The 26,496-nt window shown below is 59.0% G+C and overlaps 1 protein-coding gene across 1 annotated transcript in view; it reads left to right on the forward strand.

Moving 5' to 3' along the window:
- The window catches only part of CSPG4 (chondroitin sulfate proteoglycan 4), a 35,761-nt gene extending 17,464 nt beyond the window's left edge, over nucleotides 1–18,297 (forward strand). Inside the window, exons 2-10 of the mRNA XM_019983581.2 lie at nucleotides 1,643–1,806; nucleotides 3,507–7,034; nucleotides 8,187–8,669; nucleotides 8,991–9,167; nucleotides 10,806–11,004; nucleotides 11,084–11,218; nucleotides 11,318–11,484; nucleotides 15,093–15,276; nucleotides 15,553–18,297. Coding sequence (XP_019839140.2) covers nucleotides 1,643–1,806; nucleotides 3,507–7,034; nucleotides 8,187–8,669; nucleotides 8,991–9,167; nucleotides 10,806–11,004; nucleotides 11,084–11,218; nucleotides 11,318–11,484; nucleotides 15,093–15,276; nucleotides 15,553–17,387 — 6,872 coding nt within the window. The 3' untranslated portion in view covers nucleotides 17,388–18,297. The remainder of the gene's footprint in view (nucleotides 1–1,642; nucleotides 1,807–3,506; nucleotides 7,035–8,186; nucleotides 8,670–8,990; nucleotides 9,168–10,805; nucleotides 11,005–11,083; nucleotides 11,219–11,317; nucleotides 11,485–15,092; nucleotides 15,277–15,552) is intronic.
- The last annotated feature ends 8,199 nt before the right edge of the window (nucleotides 18,298–26,496 follow it).

A 26,496-nucleotide genomic window follows, 5' to 3' on the forward strand; every position in this document is an offset into this window, starting at 1 on the left:
GAATAGGCTCACTGGGCAGCATCACCTGGCTTACAAAATTCCTGAAAATGTAACGGTCATCTCTTGCCAGCCATTCTGAGCTTTGCCATGGTGGCGGCTCCATCCTACGGGGGGCCACCTGCCTCCGCTCCTTGCGCTGTAGCTGCCCCCAGCTTAGTGTGCTGCATTTTGTTCCTCAGAGTCCTTGACCTTGCAGATAAAACACCCCTGTAGGTGCCTGCCAGCTGCCAGTTCCCTGGTCTGTCCGTCGCGGACACTGAGATGAGCTGGGCCCACCGGGCTGTGTCCACCTAGATGGCCTGGCACTTTTGCTTTGATTTCTTTAGCTTTCTAGAGAAGGCTCTGGTGTGGCCAGCAAGTGCTGGCAAGAGGGGATAAGTAGAAGGGATTTCAGCTCAGCCTGAAGGGGAGAGCTTCCTCTTTCTTGGGCATCCCTCCATCTCTACAGGCCGTGTTGACTGCCCTCAGGGCACACAAGTCTGGGACGCCTCCAGGGGCTGATGCAGCTTCCTCAGGTGTATGTGAGCTGGCTCAGACCCCCCGGGAAACAGATCCTCCCTAACGAGGCCAACAGCCTTGACTGACTCACAGAGGATTTAAGAGAAGCCCAAGGAGGATGAATCATCTTTATGACCCTCTCCTGTCTCCCCTTACCCTACCCCAGCCCTGGACATCAAGGGGGCGGAGTCAGTATTTGGCACTAGTCTCCATGAAAGGAATGGACCAGAAATTGTGGCAGCAGGCTAGAGGCCAAGGGAAGCTCATTTGGAGAAATTTCCTGGAGGGGGTGACAACTTAAAAAGAGGAGGTGTCCCAGTGTAGGGTCTACACAGTGACCCTGGGAAACCCCAAATATGACCTCCTGTCTTGGGAGGCCCATCAGACTGTCAGCCCCTCCCAGGCCTTGCCTTCAGTCTGAGACCCAGGCTTGGAGAACTCAGCTGAACCCTGGCTTCTGGGCCACGGTGGAAATAATGGGGCCGGATCTGACAGCTCACCAGGGACCATTAATAGCTAAGCAGCAGGAAGCAATACAGGGTGATGGAGGAAGCTTTGGCCCCTTTTGGTTCTGGCATCGCACGTGGTGTCCATCTGGGCTCAGAGCCTTTGCTCTTCTGTGGACTCACTGCCACCAGGGCTCAGCCGTGGCCAGCCAGTCCAGGAGCTAAACCAGATGGGCACCTTGGAGAAGGAATCTGAGCAGGGATCAGTTTGGGTAGCAATGGTTCTCCTAGAGCTTCATTTCTGGGGGTTGTGGCCATCGGGCCACTTGATTAAGCCAGTGATGGTTTCCCTTTGAGCCAGAAAGGAGCCAGACCCAGGATGGGGATTCCTCTAGGGCCCAGGGGAAGAGAGCCGGAGCTGGCAGAAGCCTCTGGCCCCAGAAACCCATCGAGGAGAAGACCTCGATGCTTGGGATGCTGGGTCTGACCTCCTTCAGAGCCAGGGTCCAGGCTGGACATGAAGCAAGGCCGTGCCTTCTGCTGCCAGGACCAGCTGAGGCCACAGGGGGCACCGTGGAGAACCAAGGGGGAGCCCCGGCCTGAAGCGCCCTCCCTACGGCCCAGCCGTCCACGCTGAGGCTCCTTTCCTCCTCCAGGCACAGGGCCGCACTTCACCACAGCTCTCTCTTGTCACACAGCCTCCTTCTTTGGAGAGAACCACTTGGAGGTCCCCGTGGCCACGGCTCTGACCGACATAGACCTACAGCTGGAGTTTTCCACGGCACAGCCCGAGGCCCTGCTTCTCCTGGCAGCAGGCCCGGCTGACTACCTACTCCTGCAGCTCTACTCCGGACGCCTGCAGGTCAGTGATGTCGCCCTGCTGGACTCCTTCTCTAGCTTCCAGTGCACACCCCCCACCCACCAGCTGTGACCTTGAGCATGTCGCTTTCACCTTGAGGCCTCAAGGGCCCCCCACCCACTGCCCCCGCTCTGAGATGGACAGAAGTGTGAGCCCCTCAGGAACCCGTTCTGTCCGTTTGCTCTCCAGCCACGCTTCTCACCACAACCCCTCGCCGGTCCTTGGTGTTCTGAGCACGCTGACCACTCTCCATTCTCTGCCATCCCGTGGTCTCTTGCTCTTGCCAAGCCTTTGCTCACTACTCTGCCTGATGCAAGCTTCATTCATTCCCTGCACCTGCCTCACTACAGCCTCCCCTTGAAGTCTCAGCATGGGCACCCCTATCCTCACCTGGGCGGATTCCCCTCTCCTGGGTCCCAGCACCCTGTGCGTTCCTCTGGCAAAGCCCTGGCCACCCTCTATCACCACTATGACAGTATCACCGCTGTCTGTCGGTGATGGAACAACCAGGAATGCTACTGCCATTCTTCAATCACTAAGTCATGTCCAACTTTTTTGTGAGCCCATGGATTGTAGCCTGCCAGGCTCCTCTGTCCATGGGATTCTCCAGGCAACAGTACTGGAACAGGTAGCCATTTCCTTCTCCAGGGGACCTTCCTGACCCAGGGATTGAACCCATGTCTCCTACATTGGCAGGAGGAGTCTTTACCACTGAGCTACTAGGGAAGCCCCACAGCTTCCTTAATTTTATTTCATTGTTCAAGTTACCACAAGTTTTATTTGCAAAGAGTCTTCTGGCTGTCTCTGGAGGCTTTCCCCTGACCATGAAGAGTTTGAGGACACGAAGTCTTAGTCCATCTTTGGGAGAGCCATTTGTTTCCACACTCCAGTGGGGAGAGGACTCTGGTCCCCTCTGTCCATCTGATGCTGCCATTGCTTCTCGCTGCCACAAGGTGTCACTGTTGAACATGGCCTGGTACAACCTGGCACTGATGTTCTTTCTTTCTGCCAGGTATATTGATGACACACTCCTAGAAAGGGGCTCCATACATGGACTCCCAAGGCCATAAGTTCATAGTGCTCTGCTCTTTCAGTTTCCATACTCTGCCACCACCCATTCTACCATCTGGCTGTGGGAGCCCTGCACCAGAGCCAGTTCTGTGTCAGTGCCCTAGAGACAACTTTCTCTCCCCAAGGACTACCCCTCTTGGACAAGTCAAAACACCGAGCATTGGGTGCCCCCTCCCTGAACAATGAGCCTAGCTGCCTCAGTGACTCCAAGGTGTTTTGCTCTACTTGGGGGACACAGCAAGGGTTTCTCAGGTGCCCATTATTCCAGGGGAGGAATCCTCTGTATTCCAAGGTGGTTTTTCTGGCACCTCTCACCTATGGAAAGGGGGGAGACATACAAGAATTTAGGCTGAATCTCTAGGAAAGCATCTTGCTGTGTGACAGGTCTGCGTGGGCAGGGACCACATCTGATTCACATCAGGGTCCCCTGCGCCCATCCAGGCCTGGTTCAGAAATCACTTTGGGGAGGGTTTGGGGGATGAGTAAAGAGCTGGCAGGAAAGAGGGGACTGGCTTGAGAAGCACTTGTCCTAGGCCCTCTGCTCGGAGGACCCCAAGTGTGGGGAGCCAGTTACGCTTTTACCGCAGAAGTGCTGGTTGCAATCTGCTTCCTTTCCCACCGTGTCTCCTCAGGTCCGACTTCTCCTGGGCCAGGAAGAGGTGAGGGTGCAGACCCCGGCAGAGATGCTGCTGAGCGACTCTGTCCCCCACATCGTGGAGCTGACCGTGTCAGACAGCTGGGCTTTGCTGTCAGTCGATGGGCTCCTGAATGACTCAGCCCCAGTCCAGGGCGCTCCCCTGGAGGTCCCCTATGGGCTCTTCCTGGGGGGCACGGGGAGCCTTGACCTGCCCTACCTGACGAGAGCCAGCCGACCCCTGCGGGGTTGCCTCCACTCGGCCACCCTCAATGGCCGCAGCCTCCTCCGGCCGCTGACGGCAGATGTGCCTGAGGGCTGTGCCGAGGAGTTCTCTGCTGGTGATGATGTGGCCGTGGGCTTCTCTGGGCCCTACTCGCTGGCCGCCTTCCCTGCCTGGGGCACTCGGCATGAAGGCACCCTGGAGTTTACACTCACCACACGGAGCCAAAAGGCGCCCCTGGCCTTCCAGGCCGGGGGCCGGCAGGGGGACTTCATCTACGTGGACATATTTGAGGGCCACCTGCGGGCCGTGGTGGAGAAGGGCCAGGGCACCGTACTGCTCCACAACAGCATGCCTGTGGCCGATGGGCAGCCCCACGAGGTCAGCGTCCACGTGGATGTTCACCGGCTGGAAATCTCCGTGGACCAGTACCCCACACGGACTTCCAACCGTGGGGTCCTCAGCTACCTGGAGCCACGAGGCAATCTCCTCCTCGGGGGGCTGGATGCCGAGGCCTCTCGCCACCTCCAAGAGCACCGCCTGGGCTTGGCTGTCAACGTCTCCCTCCTGGGCTGCATGGAGGATCTCAGCGTCAACGGTCAGAGGCAGGGGCTCCGGGAAGCCTTGCTGACCCGCAACATGGCAGCTGGCTGCAGGCTAGAGGAAGACGAGTATGAGGAGGACGCCTACGGCCCATACGAAGCTTTCTCCACCCTGGCACCCGAGGTGTGGTCGGCCATGGAGCTGCCCGTGCCCTGCGTGCCAGAACCGGGGCTGCCCCCGGTCTTTGCCAATTTCACCCAGCTGCTGACCGTCAGCCCGCTGGTGGTGGCTGAGGGCGGCACAGCCTGGCTGGAGTGGCGGCACGTGCAGCCCACACTGGACCTGAATGAGGCCGAGCTGCGCAAGTCCCAGGTGCTGTTCAGCGTGAGCCGCGGGGCCCGTCATGGCGAGCTGGAACTGGACATTCCGGGCGCCCAGGCACGGAAGATGTTCACCCTTCTGGACGTGGTGAACCGCAAGGCCCGCTTCGTCCACGATGGCTCCGAGGACCCCTCCGACCAGCTGGTGCTCGAGGTGTCAGTGACATCTCGGGGGGCCGTGCCTTCCTGCCTTCGCAGGGGCCAAACATACATCCTGCCCATTCAGGTGAACCCTGTCAATGACCCACCTCGCGTCATCTTCCCGCACGGCAGCCTCATGGTGATCCTGGAACACACTCAGAAGCCCCTGGGGCCAGAGGTCTTCCAGGCCTACGACCCAGACTCCGTCTGCGAGGGCCTCACCTTCCAGCTCCTCGGTGCCCCCGCCGGCCTACCCGTGGAGCGCCGAGACCAGCCCGGGGAGCCAGCAACCGAGTTTTCCTGCCGGGAGCTGGAGGCAGGCAGCCTAGTCTATGTCCATCGCGGCGGGCCCGCCCCAGACCTGACATTCCGGGTCAGCGATGGGCTGCAAGCCAGCCCCCCAGTCACGCTGAAGGTGGTGGCCGTCAGGCCAGCCATTCAAGTCCTCCACAACACGGGGCTGCGCCTGGCCCAGGGCTTCGCTGCACCCGTCTTGCCTGCCAACCTGTCGGTGGAGACCAATGCCGTGGGGCAGGATGTGAGCGTGCTGTTCCGAGTCACCGAGGCCCTGCGGTTGGGGGAGCTGCAGAAGCAGGGGGCAGGCGGGGCAGAGGGCACCGAGTGGCGATCTACACGGGCCTTCCACCAGCGGGACGTGGAGCAGGGCCGTATAAGGTACCTGAGCACCGACCCGCAGCACCACGCTGAGGACACAGTGGAGAGCGTGGCCCTGGAGGTGCAGGTGGGCCAGGAGGCCTTGAGCAATCTGACCTTCCCAGTGATGATCCAGAGAGCCACCGTGCGGCTGCTGCGGCTGGAGCCGCTGCACACCCAGAACACCCAGCAGGAGGCCCTCACCACAGCCCACCTGGAGGCCACCCTGGAGGAGGCAGGCCCGAACCCCACCACTTTCCACTATGAGGTGGTTCAGGCCCCCAGGAAGGGCAATCTTCAGCTTCAGGGCACGCGGCTGTCAGACGGCCAGAGCTTCACCCAGGACGACCTGCGGGCTGGCCGGGTGACTTATGGGGCCACAGCTCGTGCCTCAGAGGCAGTCGAGGACGCCTTCCGTTTCCGCGTCACAGCCCCGCCGCACTTCTCCCCGTTGTATACCTTCCCCATCCACATTGGCGGTGATCCGGACGCCCCCGTCCTCACCAATGTCCTCCTCTCGGTGCCCGAGGGCGGGAAGGGCATCCTCTCTGCTGACCACCTCTTTGTCAAGAGTCTCAACAGCGCCAACTACCTCTACGAGGTCATGGAGCGACCCCGCCACGGCAGGTTGGTGTGGCGAGACACACAAGATGAAGCCACCATGGTGACATCCTTCACCAATGAGGACCTGCTGCACGGCCGGCTGGTCTACCAGCACGACAACTCCGAGACCACAGAAGATGACATCCCCTTTGTGGCTACCCGCCAGGGCGAGGGCAGCAGTGACATGGCCTGGGAGGAGGTACGGGGTGTCTTCCGCGTGGCCATCCAGCCCGTGAATGACCACGCTCCTGTGCAGACCATCAGCCGCATCTTCCACGTGGCTCGTGGCGGGCAGCGGCTGCTGACCACGGACGATGTGGCCTTCAGCGACGCCGACTCTGGCTTTGCAGATGCTCAGCTGGTGCTGACCCGCAAGGACCTCCTCTTTGGCAGTATCGTAGCTGTGGACGAGCCCTCTCGGCCCATATACCGCTTCACCCAGGAGGATCTCAGGAACCGGCGGGTCTTGTTTGTACACTCAGGGGCCGACCGCGGCTGGATCCAGCTGCAGGTGTCCGACGGGCAGCACCAGGCCACCGCGCTGCTCGAAGTGCAGGCCTCGGAACCCTACCTCCGTGTGACCAATGGCTCTGGCCTGGTGGTCCCTCAAGGAGGCCAGGGCACCATTGACACAGACGTGCTCCCCCTGGACACCAATCTAGATATCCGCAGTGGTGATGAGGTCCACTACCAGGTCACAGCCGGTCCACGCTGGGGGCAGCTGCTCCGGGCCGGCCAGCCGGTCACCAGCTTCACCCAGCAGGACCTGCTGGAGAGGGCCATTCTCTACAACCACAACGGCAGCCTCAGTCCCCGTGATACCCTGGCCTTTTCTGTGGAGTCAGGGCCTGTGCACACAGAAGCCACCCTGCAAGTGACCATTGCCGTCGAGGGGCCAGTGGCCCCCCTGCACCTGGCCCAGCACAAGAAGATCTACGTCTTCCAGGGAGAGGCAGCTGAAATCAGAAGGGACCTGCTGGAGGTAAAGGGCTGGGGGCCTGAGCAGGGGTCTGGGCCGAGTAAACAGGGCCCCTAACCCGAGCAATCATGGCAGGCATGCTTGCTCAGATGGTTTGGGGTGTAACTGTGGTGGCTTCTGGGCCAGGTGTGTGTATGTGCCTTGGGTGTGTACCTGTACCTCTGTATGTTGTGTGCCTGAGGGTTTCTGGACAGTGTTTGGTGTGCACGGCTGCCTGTGGGTTGCATATCCCTCCACATGTCACATGCACACGTGTACACGCTGTGCTCGACATGCAGATTCCTGGGCTCTACCCAGACCACAGACTCTGATTTGGAGCCTGAGAATCTGCACTCTAATAGGAGTAGGCTGTCTGAAGGGTTTTGACGGGTGCTGACTTTGAGGATTACAGGCCTTAGAGACAGGTTTGGCTCCCCCCACACCCATCCTGCCAGCCAGCTCCTGTGTCCTCTGTTCTTTTCCTGTGCCTCAGACCAGGCCTTGAGGGCCACTGACCACCCAGGAACCTCACTGAGCAACCACAGGCCATCCGGTAGGTCCATTGCCTTGCTGTGTGATCTCACACCAGTCGCTTGCCCTCTCTGGGCTTTATTCTCCTACTGAGAATAAGCTGCCAGCTTCTGAGCCTCTTGTGGTTTTTGAGGCTGTCGAGACTTCGGGGCAGATGGTGACTAAACATATCTGGTGGCTGGAAGTCTTTGCCCAGGAGAAGGCAGCTTTGAAGAGCTAGGCTTTGAAGAGTCTGGGGTTTAACAGCAGGGAGCAGGGGGACAGTCTTCCAGGCAGGGGGACAGAATAAAACATGTGAGCTTGGGGTGGTGTGTAGCCTGTTATGACTGGGTCATCAGATGAGGGGGCACTTCCCTCCAGGCTGTGGACTGGACTCGGGTCTGCAAGCTCCAAAGAGCCCCGTAGTGTAGGAATCCAGGTCGCGCAGAAGGATGGGGCGCCCTCTGGTGGCAATAGCATGTCATGGACAGTCAGTGTGTATATCCGTGTGTGACATACGTGTCTGGGTGCACACATTGGCGTGTGGTAAGACTGTATGTCCGTGTCACTGAACCTGAGGCCATGTGGTTGTGTACATCTCGGAGAGAGTGTGTGTGTGTCTCAGAGGCCTCAACAGGCTCCCCCTGTGACCCCTCTGATAACCAGGCAGCCCAGGAGGCAGTGCCACCAGCGGATATTGTGTTCTCAGTGAAGACCCAGCCGAGCGCCGGCTACCTGGTGATGCTGTCGCCTGGCGCCGTGGCAGCTGAGCCGCCGAGCCTGGACCCCGTGAACCGTTTCTCCCAGGAGGCAGTGGATGCGGGCAGGGTCCTGTACCTGCACTCCCGTCCTGAGGTCTGGAGCGACACCTTCTCCCTGGATGTGTCCTCAGGCCTGGGTGCTCCCCTCGAGGGCGTCCGCGTGGAGCTGGAGGTGCTGCCCGCCGCCATCCCCCTGGAGGCACAGAACTTCAGTGTCCCGGAGGGCGGGGCCCGCACCCTGGCCCCGCCTCTGCTCCGCATCGCGGGGTCCTACTTCCCCACGCTGCCGGCCCTCCTCCTGCAGGTGCTGGAGCCGCCCCGGCATGGGGCCCTGCAGAGAGAGGAGGGACCTCAAGACGGGAGCCTCAGCGCCTTCTCCTGGAGAGAGGTACGGTCAGGGAGGCCCAGGGTACAGCCCAGCTCTGGGGGCCAAGTCTGAGGGTATGCAAGGAAAGGAGGCAGGAGCCCACATTTACAGAGCACCTCATCTCACCCTCCTTCACCAGCAGAGAGAAATGAGTGTCCCCATTTCCATCATTCTTTCACTCTGGGGGAAATGACAGTCCCCTTCACTGCCCGCAGAAGCAGAGGCTCTGAAGGAGTCAGTCTCCCGTGCCCAAAGGCAGGGCATGAAGGGTGCTGGGCCTGAGACCCACCAGGGGACTCAGGCCTGCTGGGGCCTGACCTCCGGCCCGGGGCCTGCCCACAGGTGGAACAGCAGCTGATCCGCTACGTGCATGATGGGAGCGAGACAGTGGAAGACAGTTTTGTCCTGGTGGCCAACGCCTCAGAGATGGACCGCCAGAGCCACCCCGTGGTCCTCACCATCACCATCCTGCCTGTCAACGACCAGCCCCCCATCCTCACCACAAACACAGGCCTGCAGGTGAGAGCATTGTAGGACCACCTCCCGCTGTCCCCGTCCCCACCAGAGAGGCCCAGCACCGAGCTCCCCTTCTGTGAGCCTCAGTTTCCTCCTCTGTAAAATGGGGATCCTGCCCCATGCCACCCTAGGTTTTTGGGAGGAGAGAAGAGCTACTGCACTGAAAATAGAACACAGCTGTGAGGCTTTGTAATTGGTCACTTACAAATGCAGTAGACAGCCTTGTGAATGGACATGAGCTTAGTCCCATTGCTCCCTGGACTCACCCTCATCAGGAAGCTATTGCTCCCTGGACTCACCCTCATCAGGAAGCTTTTGCTCTGGCTCAGCACCAGGACTCCTGAGGAAAACTGTTTCAAACCCTTAGGGGTGGACTCCAACTGCTCCCCACTTCCACCCCCAGCAAGTGCAGGCCACAGCTGGACCCCCCAATCCCCTGACTCTTACACTACTGCAGGATAGTGGGGTCCCCATCCAGCAGAAGTGAAGGCTGAGGCCCAGACAGGTGACAGGACTTCTCCAGGGTCACAGTGGAAGTCACCGATGGAAAAGAAAGAGTGTGGCTTGACCAGGGCCGCACAGCAGGATAGCGAACGGGCAGGGCACTGAATGCTGACCTCTAGGGTATAGCCTCTGGCTCAGCAGCAGCTATGGAAGATTTCAGAAGAGGGCCGATTTGGGCTGCCTGTGACATGAGAATCTTTGGTGTATAGGATGTACCTGTGGGGAACAGCCCGGTGCCGGGGAGGCCTGCAGAGGGTAGGTTTCAGGCAGAGGGCTGCCGGGAGACCACAGTCAGATGGTGCTGTGTGCCATTTCGCCACCAGGTGGTGCTGTCCACTGTGTTTGTACCAGGAGCCCTGTGCTAAGGCCTGGTCTATACATTACGCCCTCCTTCCAGAGCTCTGGCTGAGGTCAGCCTTGGGTTGGGAGAGGAAACCCCAGAGTGCTTGGTTTTCTAGGTACCCCCTCCCCAATACTGCTCATGAGTTGCTGACCCAACAGGACCCTCGGAATAGGATCCTGTCCTGCTAACAGGAGAGAGGCTTGTGGGGTCTCCCCTTCACTCTGAGCATGGGGAGGGGCTGCCTGCACCCAGGAAGCCTTCACCCACCGGGCTCGGGGCTCGTGATTGCTCTGGGAGCACCTGCGCCCCCATCAAGTGCTGCAAGGCAGTGGTCTGCCGCCAGCCTCTCCAGCTCACCAAGCCTCCCACCCCATCCTTCACCTGGAAGGGGAGCCCATTTCTAAGTATCCTGATCCGATTCCCATCCTGTGCCCCTGCCCAGATTCACCATGGAGGGTCTGAAGGGAGACCCCTGCCCTGCCGGTGAACCACAGAAGTGGCACTGTGGGTCAGGGTGGGGAGACTCTCTGATGGGTGAAAGCTGGTGGCTTCCTGGAGTAGGGGTACATGAGCTGGCCCTGAGGGACAAGCTGGACTAGGGCAGATGGAGAGCAGGGAGCCTGGGCGTGGGAACCTTGGGCCAACAGGGGAAAGTGAATGGGGTGGAGGGCCCCTTTGTGCGGGGGAGCCCCGGATGGCAGTGCGGTTGGAGCCCTGATGATGCCTCCAGGCCAGGGAGGAATGAAGTGGGTAGGCTTGGTGGGATCAGATCCCTCACAGGCCTGTATCCCCAGATGTGGGAGGGGGCCACGGTGCCCATCCCAGCGGAGGCCCTTAGGGGCACAGACAGCGACTCTGGACCCGAGGACCTGGTCTACACCCTGGAGCAGCCCAGCAACGGACGGGTGGTGCTGAGTACGGCGCCGGGCACCGAGACCCACAGCTTCACCCAGGCCCAGCTCGATGGCGGGCTCGTGCTCTTCTCACACAGAGGTGGGCGCCAAGAGGTGGGGGTGCCCCGAGGCTGGGTGCCGGCGCGGGCCGGCGAGGCTCAACTCCCTTCCTGTCCCAGGAGCCCTGGACGGAGGCTTCCGCTTCAGCCTGTCTGACGGCGAGCACAGCTCCGCGGGACACTTCTTCCGGGTGACGGCCCAGAAGCAGCTGCTCCTCTCCCTGGAGGGCAGCCGGACGCTGACCGTCTGCCCAGGTGGGTGAGCCACACCAGGGCCCTTCTGCCTCCCCAGCGGCCGCGGGTCTGGCCCTGCCTCCTGGTCAGAGGCCGACAGTCCCCCTTGGCCTCTCGCAGGGTCCGTCCAGCCGCTCAGCAGCCAGAGCCTGAGAGCCAGTTCCAGTGCGGGCACTGACCCCCACCACCTGCTCTACCGGGTGTTGCGGGGTCCCCAGCTTGGCCGGCTCTTCCACACCCAGCGGGGCAGCACCAGGGAGGCCCTGGAGAACTTCACTCAGGCAGAGGTAAGGGCCGCTCTCTTCAGCCACTCGAGGCTTAGACTCCATCCAGTCTAAGGCCCACTGCCCCCCTGAACACACTTGTGGGCACGGGTACCAGCTCCAGCCTCCCCGGGCCCGCCATGGTCCAGGCCCTGCATGCCTCACCTTCCAGAAGCCGCCAGGCTGGGGGATGGGGGAGGGATGGGGCTTAGTGTTCCAGGGGAAGGAAGAAGGATGCAGGAGACCAGGGCTCTAGGGCCCTGGTTCTCCTGGGATCAGGTTCTCAGACTTGGCTTCCAGAAGGAACTGCACTCGGACCCTAGGGGACTAGGGCAAAGGTATACTGCATAGAATACACCAGACACCCCAGTGGCTGGTGGGGGACAGTGTTTGGTTTGGGGTGGGTAGAGTTTGGGATGAAGGCAGTTGGTGGGCTTGTGGGCAGAGATGTGAGCCCGGGGCTCAGGTGAAGAGCCAGAAAGGAGCAGGGTGGGTCCTGAAAGCAGACGAATGGACACAAGCAGCTGAGTAAGTCGAGCTGGGGATGAAGCTGCCATCCATGCTTCAGGGCAGCTTCAGGACACAGCTGCCCCCGAGCAGAGGCCACCAGTGAAAGCTAGAACTCTCAGCCATGGGAAGAGGCAGACCACCAGGCTGCTTCTGCTGGGGTCCCAGAGCGCTCTGTGCTACCTGGGCCAGTGAGGCCAGCAGCCATCATTTAAATTAAGGTCCCTGTAAGTGCAGGAGGCGCCCAGCATTCAAGGGCAGCCTTGGCTCGCCCTGAAGGCTCTCCCTGTGGCGGCGCGGGGTGGTGGGGGGAATGTCTTACACATGAGGGCAGGAAGGAACTTTAATGAGGGTGGGAAGAGGTTCTCAGGTCTCTCACATCACCATCCCCCAGGCTGGGGTTCTCTGTGCTCCCAGCATCTGCTATGGCCCCCCTTCCCACCTCTCCCCACAATTAAATATTCAGCAGGCCAGCTGTGCACCCTGAATCCCTGGGATGCCCAGGGAGAGGGGTGGAGCAGGAGGAGGACTTCAGGCCCCTCCCCCACCCTGTGGACTAGATTGAATGGCCACCAGGGGGCCAGGGTGGCAGCGCCACCCAGGGAAGCTGGAGGAGGCTTTGAGGCAGACACACCCTCCCCTTGGTGAAGGGGGCAGGGCAGAACTGGGTGGGATCTGACAGCGCCATGGTGGCCCAGTACTCTTAGCCGGGGGCAGTGGAGAGAAGACAGGGACCAGGTGTCCCCATTCTACAGATAAGGAAACTGAGGCTTACAGAGGTCAAGGGACTTAAGGGACCTTATTCAGATCCCATGGCTAGCGAGAAGCCATCCCGGGGCTATGCCTTCGGATTGCTAGTCCAAGATTCTTTCAGCAAAGGATGCTGCTGGTTCCCAGAGGTCAGGAACCCCTCCCCACCTCGCCTGTGATTTGCCTCATCCCCAACCGGACAGCCCCCCCACCCACAAGCACCTCGTGTACTCAGACCTCCAGCTTCCCACCACCCAGCTCCCGAGGGTCTCTGCTTCCTTCCTGCTCATCGGTCAGCCCCGGGCCAGAGGTCACAGCTGGCAGTCCTTGTGGACCACAGCTGGCCCGCAGATGTGTTTTATTTGGCTTGCGCATGCAATTAATAGTTTTAAATTAGTGATCAAGATAGAACCGTTGGGGTATTTCACCCACACGCAACCTGATTTCCAGTTTCTTAAAAAGCTTGTGTTCCCCTCTCCCGGACAGCCTCTGAAGAGCACCTCCAGCTCTGCTCCCCCTCCTGACCAGGCAGGGGGCCCCACTTCACCACAACCCCGGTGCAACAGTGAGAAGGAAGCCTCGAACCTCCCACACACTGTGACCCCAGTCGGCTTCCTTCGCACTATTGCACAAGTCCTGTTTTTCCACGAGAAGGAAAATAGTTCCCTGTGTCTCCTAAAAGGGGAAAACAAAAGATAAGCCAAGAGGACACATTGGGATTAGAAGGGGAGGGAGTGGATTTCTTGATGGAAGTGGAGACTATTCCTTGGTGTTTAACACACAGCTGGCCCTAGAGAACAGCAGGCGTGGCTGGAATGGAGAGGGAGGAGGTGAGGTCGCAGGTAACGGGTCACACAGGGTCTTTGAAGGTAAAGGGTGGTGAGCCATTGTACTGTCTGAGCAAGACTGACAGAACCCAACTTAGATTTTTAAAGGCTCACCCTGACTTCTGTGTTAGAACCCACCTGTGAATCCAGGAGACCTAAGAGACCCAGGTTCAGTCCCTGGGTCAGAAAGATCCCCTGGAGGAGGCCTGGCAACCCACTCCAGTATCCTTGCCTGGAGAATCCCCATGGACAGAGGAGCCTGGCGGGCTAGGGTCATAGGGTTGCAAAGAGTTGGACACGACTGAAGTGACTTAGCACGCATGCGTGGTGGGCAGAGAGAGAGCCAGTACACAGTTAGGAGGCTCCAGGAATGATCCAGGCCAGAGATGACACTGTAAGAGAGGAAGCGAGGAATCAGGGGTGACTCAGGGTCTGGGGACCCGAGCCACAGGACGAACAGAGCCATGCCCTCCGCAGTGGGAAGGCTGGGAGAGGCAGAGGAGGTCAGGGGTTGTCTCGGATATGCTGAGTTTGAGATGTCCTTCAGACATCCCAGTGGAGCTGCCCAGGAAGCAGGTAGCTATGAGCCTGGAGTTCAGGAGAGCAAAGCCTGGGGTTGGAGAGACAAATAAAGGGGTCGTCTCATGGCTGGCATCTGAGGACGTGAGACCCAGTGAGAGCACGTGGGTAGTGCCTGTAGGCAGAGTGTCAAGGCCAAACCACAGACATGGGGTCGGGGGGCAGCGGGCGAGGAAGGGGCGGGACCAGTAGGAGAGTCTGTGAAGAAGCAACTAGTGAAGCTGGAGGTCAACCAAGGGAGCAGAACCGCGTGGAAGCCATCGGGTGGGCTGGAGGAAGGGCCGCTCACTTGTGTCCAGGGCTGCTGAGAACTGGCCTCTGGATTCAGTGACATGGAGGCCATGGTCCCCTTGGCAACAGCAGGAACCAAAGTCGGGGGGGAGTGTGCTCAAGACCGCATAGGGGAGAGTATAGACTATTCCTTCTGGCTTTTTGCTGCAAAGAGCCTAAAAGGTGGAAGGACATATGTTGGTGTAAAAAGTAAAGTCAGGAGAAGTTTCTTCTTTAAGATGGGTGGATAGCATAGTTACCTAATGATTGGGACTAATGCCTTTGAGGGGACACTGACGCCGTGGGAAAAAGATGGGCATTGGTAGAAGCCGCGGCTTCAGTAGGGAAGAGGGACAGGGATTTCATACAAAAGAGGACCGAACTGCTGTGGAGAGAAGCACAGATAGAGTACTGCTTTCCCAGGGGCTCAGAGAGATGAGGTGACTCACCCAAGGTGGCAGAGCTGGGATTTGACAGAGGCGTCCGGATCCAGAGCCTAGTTCTTCACTGTTGTGTGACAGTTTTATGGTGACCCCCTGAGTTGATGGAGACATAGACGGAGGCACACTGGGGAGAGCCGCGAGGGTGGCTGAGCTCTGGGTGTCTGCCAGGGAGACCCCAGTGCCCTGTATTGGTGCCAGCCTCGGAGGGGGTTCCAGGCCCTGCAGGATCTCATCCAACCAGTGGGTGTCCCTGCAGGTATATGCTGGGAACATTCTGTATGAGCACGAGATGCCTTCCGAGCCCTTCTGGGAGGCCCATGACGCCCTGGAGCTCCAGCTGTCCTCACCCCCTGCCCCCGACATGGTCGCCACCCTTGCCGTGACCGTGACTTTCGAGGCTGCCTGTCCCCAGCGCCCCAGCCGCCTCTGGAGGAACAAAGGTGAACAGCATGATGGGCTGGCAGATTTGGGGGTGGAGGGCACAAGGCCAAAAGTCAGCAGCTCATGTCAGCTCTGAGGGCCTGGTACATTACAGGGAGGATGGGCAGGTGGGCTGAGCAGGGGGATATATACCGGTCCTCATGGGACCCGGAGCCCCAGGCTGGGGTGCCTGGTCTAAGCAGGGAGGGACATCCCGGCCTTGAAGACTCTGGTCTGAAGGTCCACGGCTCTCCCTTCGGTGGACGGGACTTTCACAGCCTGTGTCCCGTCCCCAGGTCTCTGGGTCTCCGAAGGCCAGAGGGCTGAGATCACCACCGCAGCCCTCGACGCTGCCAACCTCCTGGCCAGCATCCCATCGCCCCGACGCCTGGAGCACGACGTGCTTTTCCAGATCACGCAGTTCCCCACGCGGGGCCAGCTGTTGGTGTCCGAGAAGCCCCTCCACGCCGGGCGGCCCCACTTCCTGCAGTCTGAGCTGGCCAGAGGGCAGCTGGTGTACGCCCACGGAGGCGGGGGCACCCAGCAGGATGGCTTCCGTTTCCGCGCCCACCTCCAGGGGCCGGCGGGGGCCTCCGTGGTAGGACCGCAGACCTCAGAGGTCTTCGCCATCACAGTGCGCGATGTGAATGAGCGGCCGCCGCAGCCTCAGGCTTCCATCCCGCTCCGGCTCACCCGGGGCTCCCGTAGCCCTGTCTCCCGGGCCCAGCTGAGCGTGGTGGACCCAGACTCCGCTCCCGGAGAGATTGAGTATGAGGTGCAGCGGGCCCCCCACAACGGCTTCCTGAGCCTGGCGGGGGCCAGCCCGGGGCCGGTGACCCGCTTCACGCAGGCTGACGTGGATGCAGGACGCCTGGTATTCGTGGCCAACGGGAGCAGTGTGGTGGGCGTGTTCCAGCTGAGCGTGTCCGACGGGGCCAGCCCGCCCCTGCTCATGTCCCTGGCCGTGGACGTCCTTCCCTCAGCCATTGAGGTGCAGCTGCGGGCACCCCTGGAGGTGCCCCAAGCTTTAGGGCGCTCCTCCCTGAGCCGGCAGCAGCTCCGAGTGGTTTCCGATCGGGAGGAGCCGGACGCAGCCTACCGCCTCACCCAGGGGCCCCGTTACGGGCATCTGTTGGTGGGCGGGCAGCCTGCCACAGCCTTCAGCCAGCTCCAGGTAGACCAAGGAGACGTGGTCTTTGCCTTCACCAACTTCTCCTCCTCTCAGGATCAGTTCAGCATCCTGGCACTGGCCAGGGGTGCCAACGCATCTGCCACGGTGAACGTCACCGTGAGGGCTCTGCTGCATGTGTGGACAGGTGGGCCGTGGCCCCAGGGTGCCACCCTGCGCCTGGACCCCACTGTCTTAGATGCGGGAGAGCTGGCCAACCGCACGGGCAGTGTGCCGCGTTTCCGGCTCTTGGCAGGACCCCGGCACGGCCGCGTGGTACGAGTGCCCCGGGCCAGGACAGAGCCGCGGGGCGGCCAGCTTGTGGAGCAGTTCACTCAGCGGGACCTTGAGGATGGACGGCTGGGGCTGGAGGTGGGAAGGCCAGAGGGTAGCTCTCCCGGCCCCACGGGCGACAGTCTCACTCTGGAGCTGTGGGCAAGGGGTGTCCCTCCCGCTGTGGCCTCGCTGGACTTTGCCACGGAGCCTTTCAACGCAGCCCGGACCTACAGAGTGGCCCTGCTCAGTCTGCCTGAGGCTGCTCGGACCGAAGCCGGGGAGCCAGAGAGCAGCACCCCCACAGGCGGGCCAAGCCCAGCAACCCCCAGCCCCGTGCCCCCCGTGGCCAGCGGGGACTTCCTGGGCTTCCTGGAGGCCAACATGTTCAGCATCATCATCCCCATCTGCCTGGTCCTCCTGCTCCTGGCGCTCATCGTGCCTCTGCTCTTCTACCTCCGCAAACGCAACAAGACAGGCAAGCACAACGTCCAGGTGCTGACCGCCAAGCCCCGAAACGGCCTGGCCAGTGACGCCGAGACCTTCCGCAAGGTGGAACCAGGCCAGGCCATCCCCCTGACGGCCGTGCCTGGCCAGGGGCCCCCACCGGGGGGCCAGCCTGACCCCGAGCTGCTGCAGTTCTGCCGGACAGCCAACCCTGCCCTCAAGAACGGCCAGTACTGGGTGTGAGGCCTGGCCTGGGCCAGATGCCGATTGGGCCAGGGACAGGCTTGCTCGGGCCCCGGCCCCATTGCTCCCATGCCCTGGTGCTGTCTGAGTCTCCCCTGGGCCAGAGAGTCCTGGGGACACCAGGGTATGGAGGGTGCTGGGAGGAAGGCCCAGGGATCCAGGACCAAGTGGAGTCAAGAGCTGGAACTTCTCCGGCTCACTTCTGGCCAAGAGAACTGCAAGGGGCCAAGAACAGAGTCAGTCCCCTGCCCTGGAGCTAGTGTGGGTGATCAAAACTAGAGCCACCTCCTAGATGAGCAGGACTCTGAGTCCTGGGTCTGTGACCTTGGGTAAGTCACACTTGACCTAGGCTGCTAAGAGGGCAAGGAACAGAGAGGGATGGCGGGGACAGATGGGGATTCCTGGATTTTCCACTCCGTGCCAGGCCTCCCCTCATCTCTGCCCCAGGATGGGGAGGAAAACTTCTTCCCCTGGTTTTTCAGGGAGATGCTATTCCCTGGAGCAGAGGGCAGGAAGAGAGGGTCCCCCCTACTTTCTCAAAAGCATAAGCAGTGGAATCATATAGCCAGGGTACCAGGTGGGTGGGTTGCTCTGGGATGGTTTTATTTAAGGGGGATTGCAAGGAAGCTATTTAACATGGTGCTGAGCCAGCCCAGACTGATGGAGCCCCTGGGGTAAGGGATGGAGAAAGGTCTGAGGCCAGCTCACTCCCAAGGCCCCACCTTGATGGGCTGATGGCTAGGCGAAAGTGGGTCTGTGGCCCCAGAGAGGGCTGGGCTGGGGAGCATACAGGGTCTCAAGCCCTGGAGTGCTGCAATGCCTGTGCCCATTGAGGACTGTTGGGGGTGGGGGTACTTGGGGGCACTGGGCTCTGTGAGGCCTGGATAAAAGGTGCTTCAGAGGTTCTGGACAGCTGTGTGTTGTTTTTCTGACCATGCACTGGGCCCCTGTCCACACTAGGCTGCACTTCCCCAGGCCAGTCACCAGGATAGATGGGGCCTGAATTTCCACCTCCTGGAGCCTTTCAGATCTCCTCTGCCTCCACCTGTGCGAGCAGGTGGGCCAGTCTTTGTGGGATGGGGCTTTGGTTCGGTAGAGATAAGCTAGGCCCTCTCCAAGGAGCTTGAAGAAAAGAAAAACAAAACCAAGAAACATTCAGAGCCCCAGCTGTAGATGTCTTAGCCTGAGTTTGAGGCTCCACAGCCTTGTTTCTCTGTCCACCTCTCAAGAGGTTGGAACAGCAAAGATGGGGAGAGAGGGGGACTTGGGGATCCCAAGGCTGGGGCATGGGGAGAGGGAGAGAGGGGGACTTGGGGATCCCAAGGCTGGGGCATGGGGAGAGGGATAGAGGAGGACCCCACAGGTGCATCTGCTCGGTTCCCTGGAGATTTTCCCATGGAAGGTTTCTGCTGGTCTCTGCCCTTCCAACAGGGTTTCCCTAGTGGCTCAAAGGTAAAGAACCCCTCTGTCGTTGGACGAGACACGGGTTCAATCCATGGGTGGGAAGATCCCCTGGAGAAGGAAATGGCACCCCACTCCAGTATATTCTTGCCTAGGCAGTCCCATCGACAGAGGAGCCTGGCAGGCTACAGTCCATGGGGTCACAAAGAGTCGGACACGACTGAGGGACTAAACGACAAACGCTTCCAACGAGAGGACCAAGAGTGCCTTTCCAAAGGCAGAGCAAGCAGCAAGTGTGCCAGCAAGTCACCTGTCCCTGTAGTCAGAGAGAGATCTGAGACAAAGCCTCCTCAGACGGGCTTCCACCACTCTCTGGTCCTTTCCCTTCAGAGGGTCTCCCAGGGTCGTGGGCAATGGAGACAGATTCGAGGTCCCAGAGAAGAGCCCAGGCCCTGGGAGCAGGTTGAAGTCCTCAGGAGAAAAGCAGCAGGAAAGTGGTCTGAGCTGTGGGGGGACGTGGGAGGGCAGGGGAGGGGAGGGTGAAGGGAGGGGTGTCTGGGACCTGAGCACAGCTGCACTGGGGGTGGAGGGCCCCAGCCAGCCTCTGGCAGCTCAGCAGCATCACTTCTCTGCCGTTCTCCACATCTGTAGCATCTGAACCAGGAATTAGGACAAGAGAGGAGATTCCCTCCCCTCCACACTGCTGTCCCTGCACCACCCCTCCCCACGATGCCCTTCACATCTCAGCATCCAGCCTCCTAGGACTTCCCCTACTCTCAGAAGTTTTGGGAAGGAAACCTGGAATCCTGGTAGGTCACTGCAGGAAGGGCCCCCAGAGGACCCGGGGGGACTAAGAGGGCAAGAGGCTTGTCTAGAGTCTCGCACAGCAGACAGCCATGCATGCTTGCTAAGTCACTTCATTCTGACTCTTTGCAACCTTACGGACTGTAGCCCACCAGGCTCCTCTGTCCATGGGGATTCTCCAGGCAAGAATTCTGGAGTGGGTTGCCATTTCCTACTCCCGGGGATCTTTCCAAACCAGAGTTCGAACCTGTGTCTCATGTCTCCTGCATTGGGTAGACCAGAACCCTGAGCACAGCCAGCTCCTCTTGCCACATTGAAAGCCTCCCCCTCATGGAAGGTGGCCAGGACCTATAAGTAGCAGCTCTGCAGAGATTCCTCTGTACCCAGAGCTCAAAGTCCTGGCTCCAGCTTCCTTTTCAAGCCTGGCCTCTCCAATCCACCCCACGCCAGCCTCACCCAGGGGCCCTGCCAAGGGCGTCTCCATGCCATGCCCCACTCTCTGGTCTGCTTCTCTCTGGAGTTCAAGGCTGCATCCTCGGGGCCCTGATATCTGGGGCCAGCCTCCACCCAGAGCAGCCAGTTTCCCTGGGAGTGTAAGCTGAGATGAAGGTGACAGACCCGCCAGGCAGGATCTCGCTCGGCTCAGGTTCCCCCAAGAGGCCTGACGACACCCTCTCTGTTCACGTGGCCCAGCCTGCCCTGCCCCCAGCGAGCTGGCACAGGCCTATACTGCTCTTGCTCCTTCAAGCCTGGGCTGGACAGTGGGCTGGCACCCAGGCATTGTGCCAGCGGCTCTGCCAGGACCTGGGAGAGGGTCTTTGACTGGCACGCCATCCTCAGAGTCCATTCTAAATATGGGGCCTCAGTTTATTAGGTAAATCCCTTGCAGATTTCAGATAAGCACCCCCAACTTAAGGAGGTTGCTACCCACTTTACAAAATAACTCACCATTCCTTCATTTAAGGAGCTGGTTCCTCCCAGGCACTGAGAATAGTAGCCAGCCTGTGTACAAGCACTCAGGAATGTCCGGGAGCCTCTGACCCTGTTAGACACACACACACACACACACACATACAATGTGGGCTTGTGCTCACAGCTGAGTACTTTCAGACCTTCAGAAACACAACCCAGAGATACATACTTGCCTATGTATCCCCTTCACACACACAAACACGTACTTACAGGTACACAAACTCCAGAGTTGAGTGCCCCTTGCCTATAGTCCTCCCACAGTCCCAGAAGCTGGCCATGTGGGACCCGGGACATGCGGCCCAGCACCAGGTCCGAACTCACTTCCGCACAGTGGGGAAGTGACCCCACTGCGGGAAAGATGGTGGAAAGGGGTGTGGGGAGCAGGGTAGGGCACAGAGGGGCCCAGGTCCCCAGCTCAGAAGAAGCCTTGCCCACCACTCTCAGTGGTTTTGCCTCTTAGATGCTAAAAAAAAGGGGGGGGCTTCCTTTGAGCCCCTCTCCTCATTCTATGATCTGGCCCTTTAAGTCGAGTTGCTGGGGCGGCTGTAGAACCCACAGAGATGGAACCATTGTCCTCCAATAGGAAGCAAGATAAATGGTCCTCCTTCCCCACAACCAATCTCTCCTGACCAGTGGGAACTGCCAAGGGTGTTAGTATCTTCCTCTGGGCCCTGAAGATTCCAGATCTTAAAGGGCTGGAGGTACCTGGGCAGCAACGCCTCTCCCCAACTTCTCAGGTTGGGTCTGCTGTTCCTGGCTGGCACATGTGAGGAAGCCCTGGCAAGTGAGTGGAACCAAGATGGGGGAACCAGACATGCTGGACTCCTCTCTCTGCAGCCCCTGTCCCATCCTAGGTCCTTTCATAGTTAATGTCATCCCTGGGTAATCACCGCTGGGATTAGTCAGGCATTGGCAAGGGCATTTGGTGTCAAAAATCCTGTGGGAGATGCAAATAGTTATATACCCAGCCCTTCCTGAAGAGCCCCAGACATGCCAGTGAGTAACTACCACACCACGTGTGCCCCAACCTAGCGGCGTGAGCTGGCTGGTGCGGGGGAGCCCAGAGTGGGAGGGCCTCTGGCTCTGGCTGCTTCGTTTCTCCTTACAGAGCGCCGGGTCTTTCCATGGCAGGAGCAGGCACGCAGTGCTAATGCCGAGCATGCCCAGCCCACCTCCTGCTCACATGTCCATGCTCAGTGCAATGAGGTACAGTATTTAACTGATGGCTGAGTCGTCATGAAAGGTGCCAGCTCCTCGGAGAGCCCCGTGTGGCCACCAGGATAACTGGTGGGTTGTACTGTGCTCCTTCACACTTCAGATGTCCTGGGAGTCCCTAAAGACAGAAGCAGCTCTTGCTTAAATCAACCAGTGGCCCAGAAGTGACTTTTCTACCTTAACAGAGCTCCCTGGCCCCCAATCTAGGAACCGCCAGCTCAGGTAGCCCTTAGCCTGGAGCTAAACCCGAGGCTTCCTTCTGAAGCTTTGTGAGGTCATGAAGGGCTCAGGTGTCAGTCCTGAAGTCCAAATTAGCTAGGTTGTCTAAGTCCTTGAAGCAGGGGAGGGTGAGGCTGGCAGGGAGGTCAGATCCAGCGAAAAGAGTCGGCAAGGAGTTGCCCACTCCCACCCTTACCTCCCAGCGACAGACAGGTGCCTGGACAGTGCAGCAGCTCTGTGCACCAAGCTGGCTGTGATCTAGCCCATCCTTCCCTCTCTGGCCCCTCCCCACCTGCAGAGGGAGGGACAAAGAAGGGAGGTGTCCAGCTAGGGTTACCGGTCAGTGCATCGGGTCTCCTCCAGGGCAGGGCACAGCAGTCAGGAGAAGAGGGAAGAAGCCGCTGGCGCGTCTACCTCCCAGCCTGATCAGGAAGTGGGGCTGGGCCTCCCCAGAACTCTCCATCCTGTAGAGGGTGGGGAGCAGGAGAGGCTGGACGGAGGCTTCCAGGCTAACTCTTCTGCCCCCCCAAAATAAACGCTGACTCTAACCTCCAGCCTGTGTGCTGCCCTGCTACTGGGACTGTCTTTGGAGCACGCAGGTCCCCTCCCCTCCCAGGTCTCAGAGGCCCCCAGCCTGGGAGAAGATCCCAGCCTTGCAGCCCCTCCCTGCAGAAGGTCTACACCTTATAGGAAACAGTTCAACGCTATGTGCTCCCTCGGGGCAGGGTCATGCCAGCCCAATGCTAGGCATGCAGAGATGGTCAAGAAACATCTATTGCCAGAATACAGCCCCTCCCCACAGACCCAGAGGTCTCGCATACCAGTCCCACCCAGACCTCCTTTCCCAGCTCCCCTTATCCCCCAGGAGAGCTGATGAGGCTCCCCGCTGCTGCTCCGGCTCCGCCTCCCCTCTAGAGCCCAGGCAGATCTCAGGTTTCTAAGGGGCAAGTTTGACTCTCTCCCTCCCAGACTCTTCTCTGTCCCTCCATACCTGAACCATGGCTCCCTCCCACCCAGACACCTGGAGTCTATCTGCTCAGAATCTCATGGGCAGAACACTTTGACCAAGTTAAATGTGGAAGCCCACCAGAGAGAGTCAAAATGAATTACACAGGGCAGGAGGGGGGAGACAAACTAGAACCCTACCACTCAGGCTCCCCTGCTACTCCAACCCCTCAACAGAACCTTCCTGGCCCAGCTGGTCTAACCACTGCTGGATAGCCTGCATTCAGCTTGGGGGCTCAGAGTCGCAACCTTACAGGAGTGCCTTGCCACAGTCACACAGCAATCCGCTGGCAGAGCTGGGCCTCCTTGAGTCTCCAAACCCTCCAGATGCCAAGGATGCCTCTCCCAGCAGTGGGATTCCTGGTTCCCACAAAGGCAGCAGAGCAAACGCAGGTGGGCCAGGGCTGCCAGCCATGCTGACCAGGGCAGAGACCGCCAAGAACCAGAGAGCGGCAGGGGGAACCATGCTGGGTCTTGTTGAGGAAGGTGGAGCCTGTTGTAAAGGGCTGTTGAGCAAGCAAGCAGGTGGGCGAGGCTGGCAGAGCCTGGGCACTCCTGGAAGGCGGTGACTCAGGCCGGAAAGGCCCCTTCTGAGTCAACCCGGCTAAAAGGTTGCCTTGTGAGCATGTCACCTGCAAAGATGGCTGGGGCAAGGTCTGAGGACTCCGAGAAGGTTCCAGACCTCAGGACCTTCGCCCTTCTGCCCCACGGTCTGCCCTGAGGACCTCAGAGTCTGGGGGCAGAATCCATGAACTGAAGGAGGGAGGGCAGAGGTGGTGACTGTGCCCGCCCAGTGAACTTGTACAAGTCCACCCACCTGTTGTAACTCGTGATGGGATCATTGACACCGGAGAGGACAGAGCCAGCTGGGAGGAGCAGGCCACCCGCTCTCTGCCTAGAGCCCCACTGCTTCATTTCTGCCCCATCTCCTATCCCTTCCAGCATCTGTGCAATGTGTCCAGCCAGAGGCCCAGGCCAGCTCCCGCTTCTCTGCCTGAGTTAGGACCTAGCAGAGAAACTGACCAAGGCTTTGTTTCAAAGGGTCATGGCTGTTGCAAAGCTCTTAGAAGAGCCCCGGACACACAGTGAACACTCAGTACGTGTGTAAACAGTCAGTAAATGTCGACGCTGTGATGAGTCGCTGTTGTAACAGAAGTTGTTGAATTGCCTGGCGTGGATCTGGCATGTTGTAGGTGCTTCCAGGTTGGTGTTGCTGTGATCTTTGTAATTTATCACAGCCGTCACAGTGCCTGCTGCACAGTAGGTGCTGAACAAATGTTCAGTCTTTCTGGAAGGCCAGATGCATGCATCCCTCACCTGAAGAAGATGGACGTGGGAGCATGTGCTTTGCTGGGCTTGGGCAGGGAGAGTGAGGGGTGCAGCAATGGGCCAGGTTCTGGGTAGGAGAAGCCAGCAGCCCCACTCTGACCTCCCGCCTCCCCATTGAGTCAGAGGACTTACCTGAGGTTAAGTAGGAGTATTAAGAGGGAGGAAGATGATGCAGAGCTTGAGCGAGGAAGAGACAGGCCCTGGAGCAGACAGGGCTCTGGGAGGAGGCTGAGAGACGCTCCTGTGGAAGCCAGGTCTGAGCAGAAGCTGCCCCCAAGAGTAAGCCCGGTGCTGGGCTGGAAGCACTCCTTCCCACTGCCCGTGACCCCAGGGCCCACCCCTTATGACACAGAACCAGGGTAGGAAGTTGGGGGGCTCTGAGACCTGGACCAGAGCTCTGCACCCAGTCACCCACAGTGTGAGTGGCCCTGTCTGCCCAATTACCCAGGAGTCACCCGAGGAGCCTGAAGAGTAGGTCAGGTTGGGACACCACCACCCTCATACGTATGTACCCCACACCTCACCCAGCCAAGGCCAACAGGGCAGGGTTCCAGTGCCAGGGAGGGAAGGAGGCTGCCCGCTCGGCCGGCTAGGACAGCACAGCCTCCTGCTAACCAGAGAGGAACAGGGAGGGGCTCTCTGCTCTGGCCTTGAACCCAGCCCTCTAAAGTGGGGGCGGGGTTGGGGTGGGGGCAGTGGATACGATCTGATCCCTCCCACCCATTCGCACCCACACTTTGCTTAGGAAGAGGGAACGGCTCCCCAGAGCAAGTCACTGGCTCCTAGCGGGTGTGGGAGATGACATCAGGGGAGAAGCATGCATTCAGCCACCAGCTGCTGTGGCAACACACACGTGTGTGCACACACACACAATTTAAGGGACTGCCACATGCGGCTGTGCACGCAGACATGTGCCAATTCACTCCCTGAGAGCAGCCGACCTGTGCAAACCAGAACCCACACACACCTTCTCCCCAGAGACCCGAGACACAGCCATGTAGACATTCTGGGTCACCGGCTATGAGCCAGGCACCATGCTGGGCACGACAGAGTGACCCCAGGTCCCCTGAAGGCTATCTTCTAACAAACAGATACATTTAACATCTAACTTGCAGAGGAGATTGTGTGATATCTTGAGTTTTCTGGAAGCAACAAACATGGGGAGTAAGATACCAGCCCAGGGTTGATAATTGTTGAAGCTCAGGCATGGATACACAGCGATCCATGATACTGTATTAGCTTCTCTATTTTGTATATGCTGGAAACTTTCCAAAATAAAAAGTTAAATACATGTACATATATAATTGGCAATTGATAATAAGTAAAATGAAGAGGGGAAAAGGCAGGGTAAAGATACAAAGCACTAGAACTAAGAAGTCAAGGAAGGCTTCTCCAAGGAGGTGATGTTTTAAGCAAAGACCTGAATTAACTGAGGTTCAAACCACACAGACATTTGGGAGGAAGAACAATGATCAACCCTGGGCCAGTGTCTCACTCCCAGCACCCGTTGCTTCCAGCAAACTCTAGATATCACACAGTCTCCTCTACAAGTACTTAAAAGTGCCCAAGTTAGATGCGAAATATAGCTTTTTGTTAGAAGGCAGAAAAAAAACATTCCAGACAGAGGAGACCCACAAATGCAAAGGTCCTGTGGTATAACAAGCTTGAGAAATAGCAGCTCAGTAGGTCTGGAAATCTGTGGCCAAAATACACAGGATTCCACAGTGAGATCAAAGGGGCCTTGTGGCTGTGATAAGAGTTAGGAATCTCTCTTAAGAACAGCAGGATGCCCTGGAGGTCAAAAGCATGGGACAGATGTGATTTGACTTATAATATGGTCTTAAAAAGCACTCTGGAGACTTCCGTGATGATCCAGTAACTGTTAAGAATCTGCCTCCCAATGGAGGGGACACGGGTTCAATCCCTGGTCAGGGAACTGAGATCCCATGTGCCGAGGGGCAACTAAGCCCGCAAACTACAACTGGAGTATTTGTAGTAGCCGCAAGGAGGTGCTCACGTGCGGCAGCTACACATATATACACCCAACACAGCCAAACAAATAAATATTAAAAAAAAAAAAAAAAAAGCTCACCCTGGCTCCTGTTAGATCTTTGGGAGGAGGAGACAACAGAAGTGTATGGAGACTACTCAGTAGTCTGGGCAA

The sequence above is a fragment of the Bos indicus genome, chromosome 21 (genome assembly GCF_029378745.1).
Source record: "Bos indicus isolate NIAB-ARS_2022 breed Sahiwal x Tharparkar chromosome 21, NIAB-ARS_B.indTharparkar_mat_pri_1.0, whole genome shotgun sequence".
NCBI lineage: Eukaryota > Metazoa > Chordata > Mammalia > Artiodactyla > Bovidae > Bos > Bos indicus.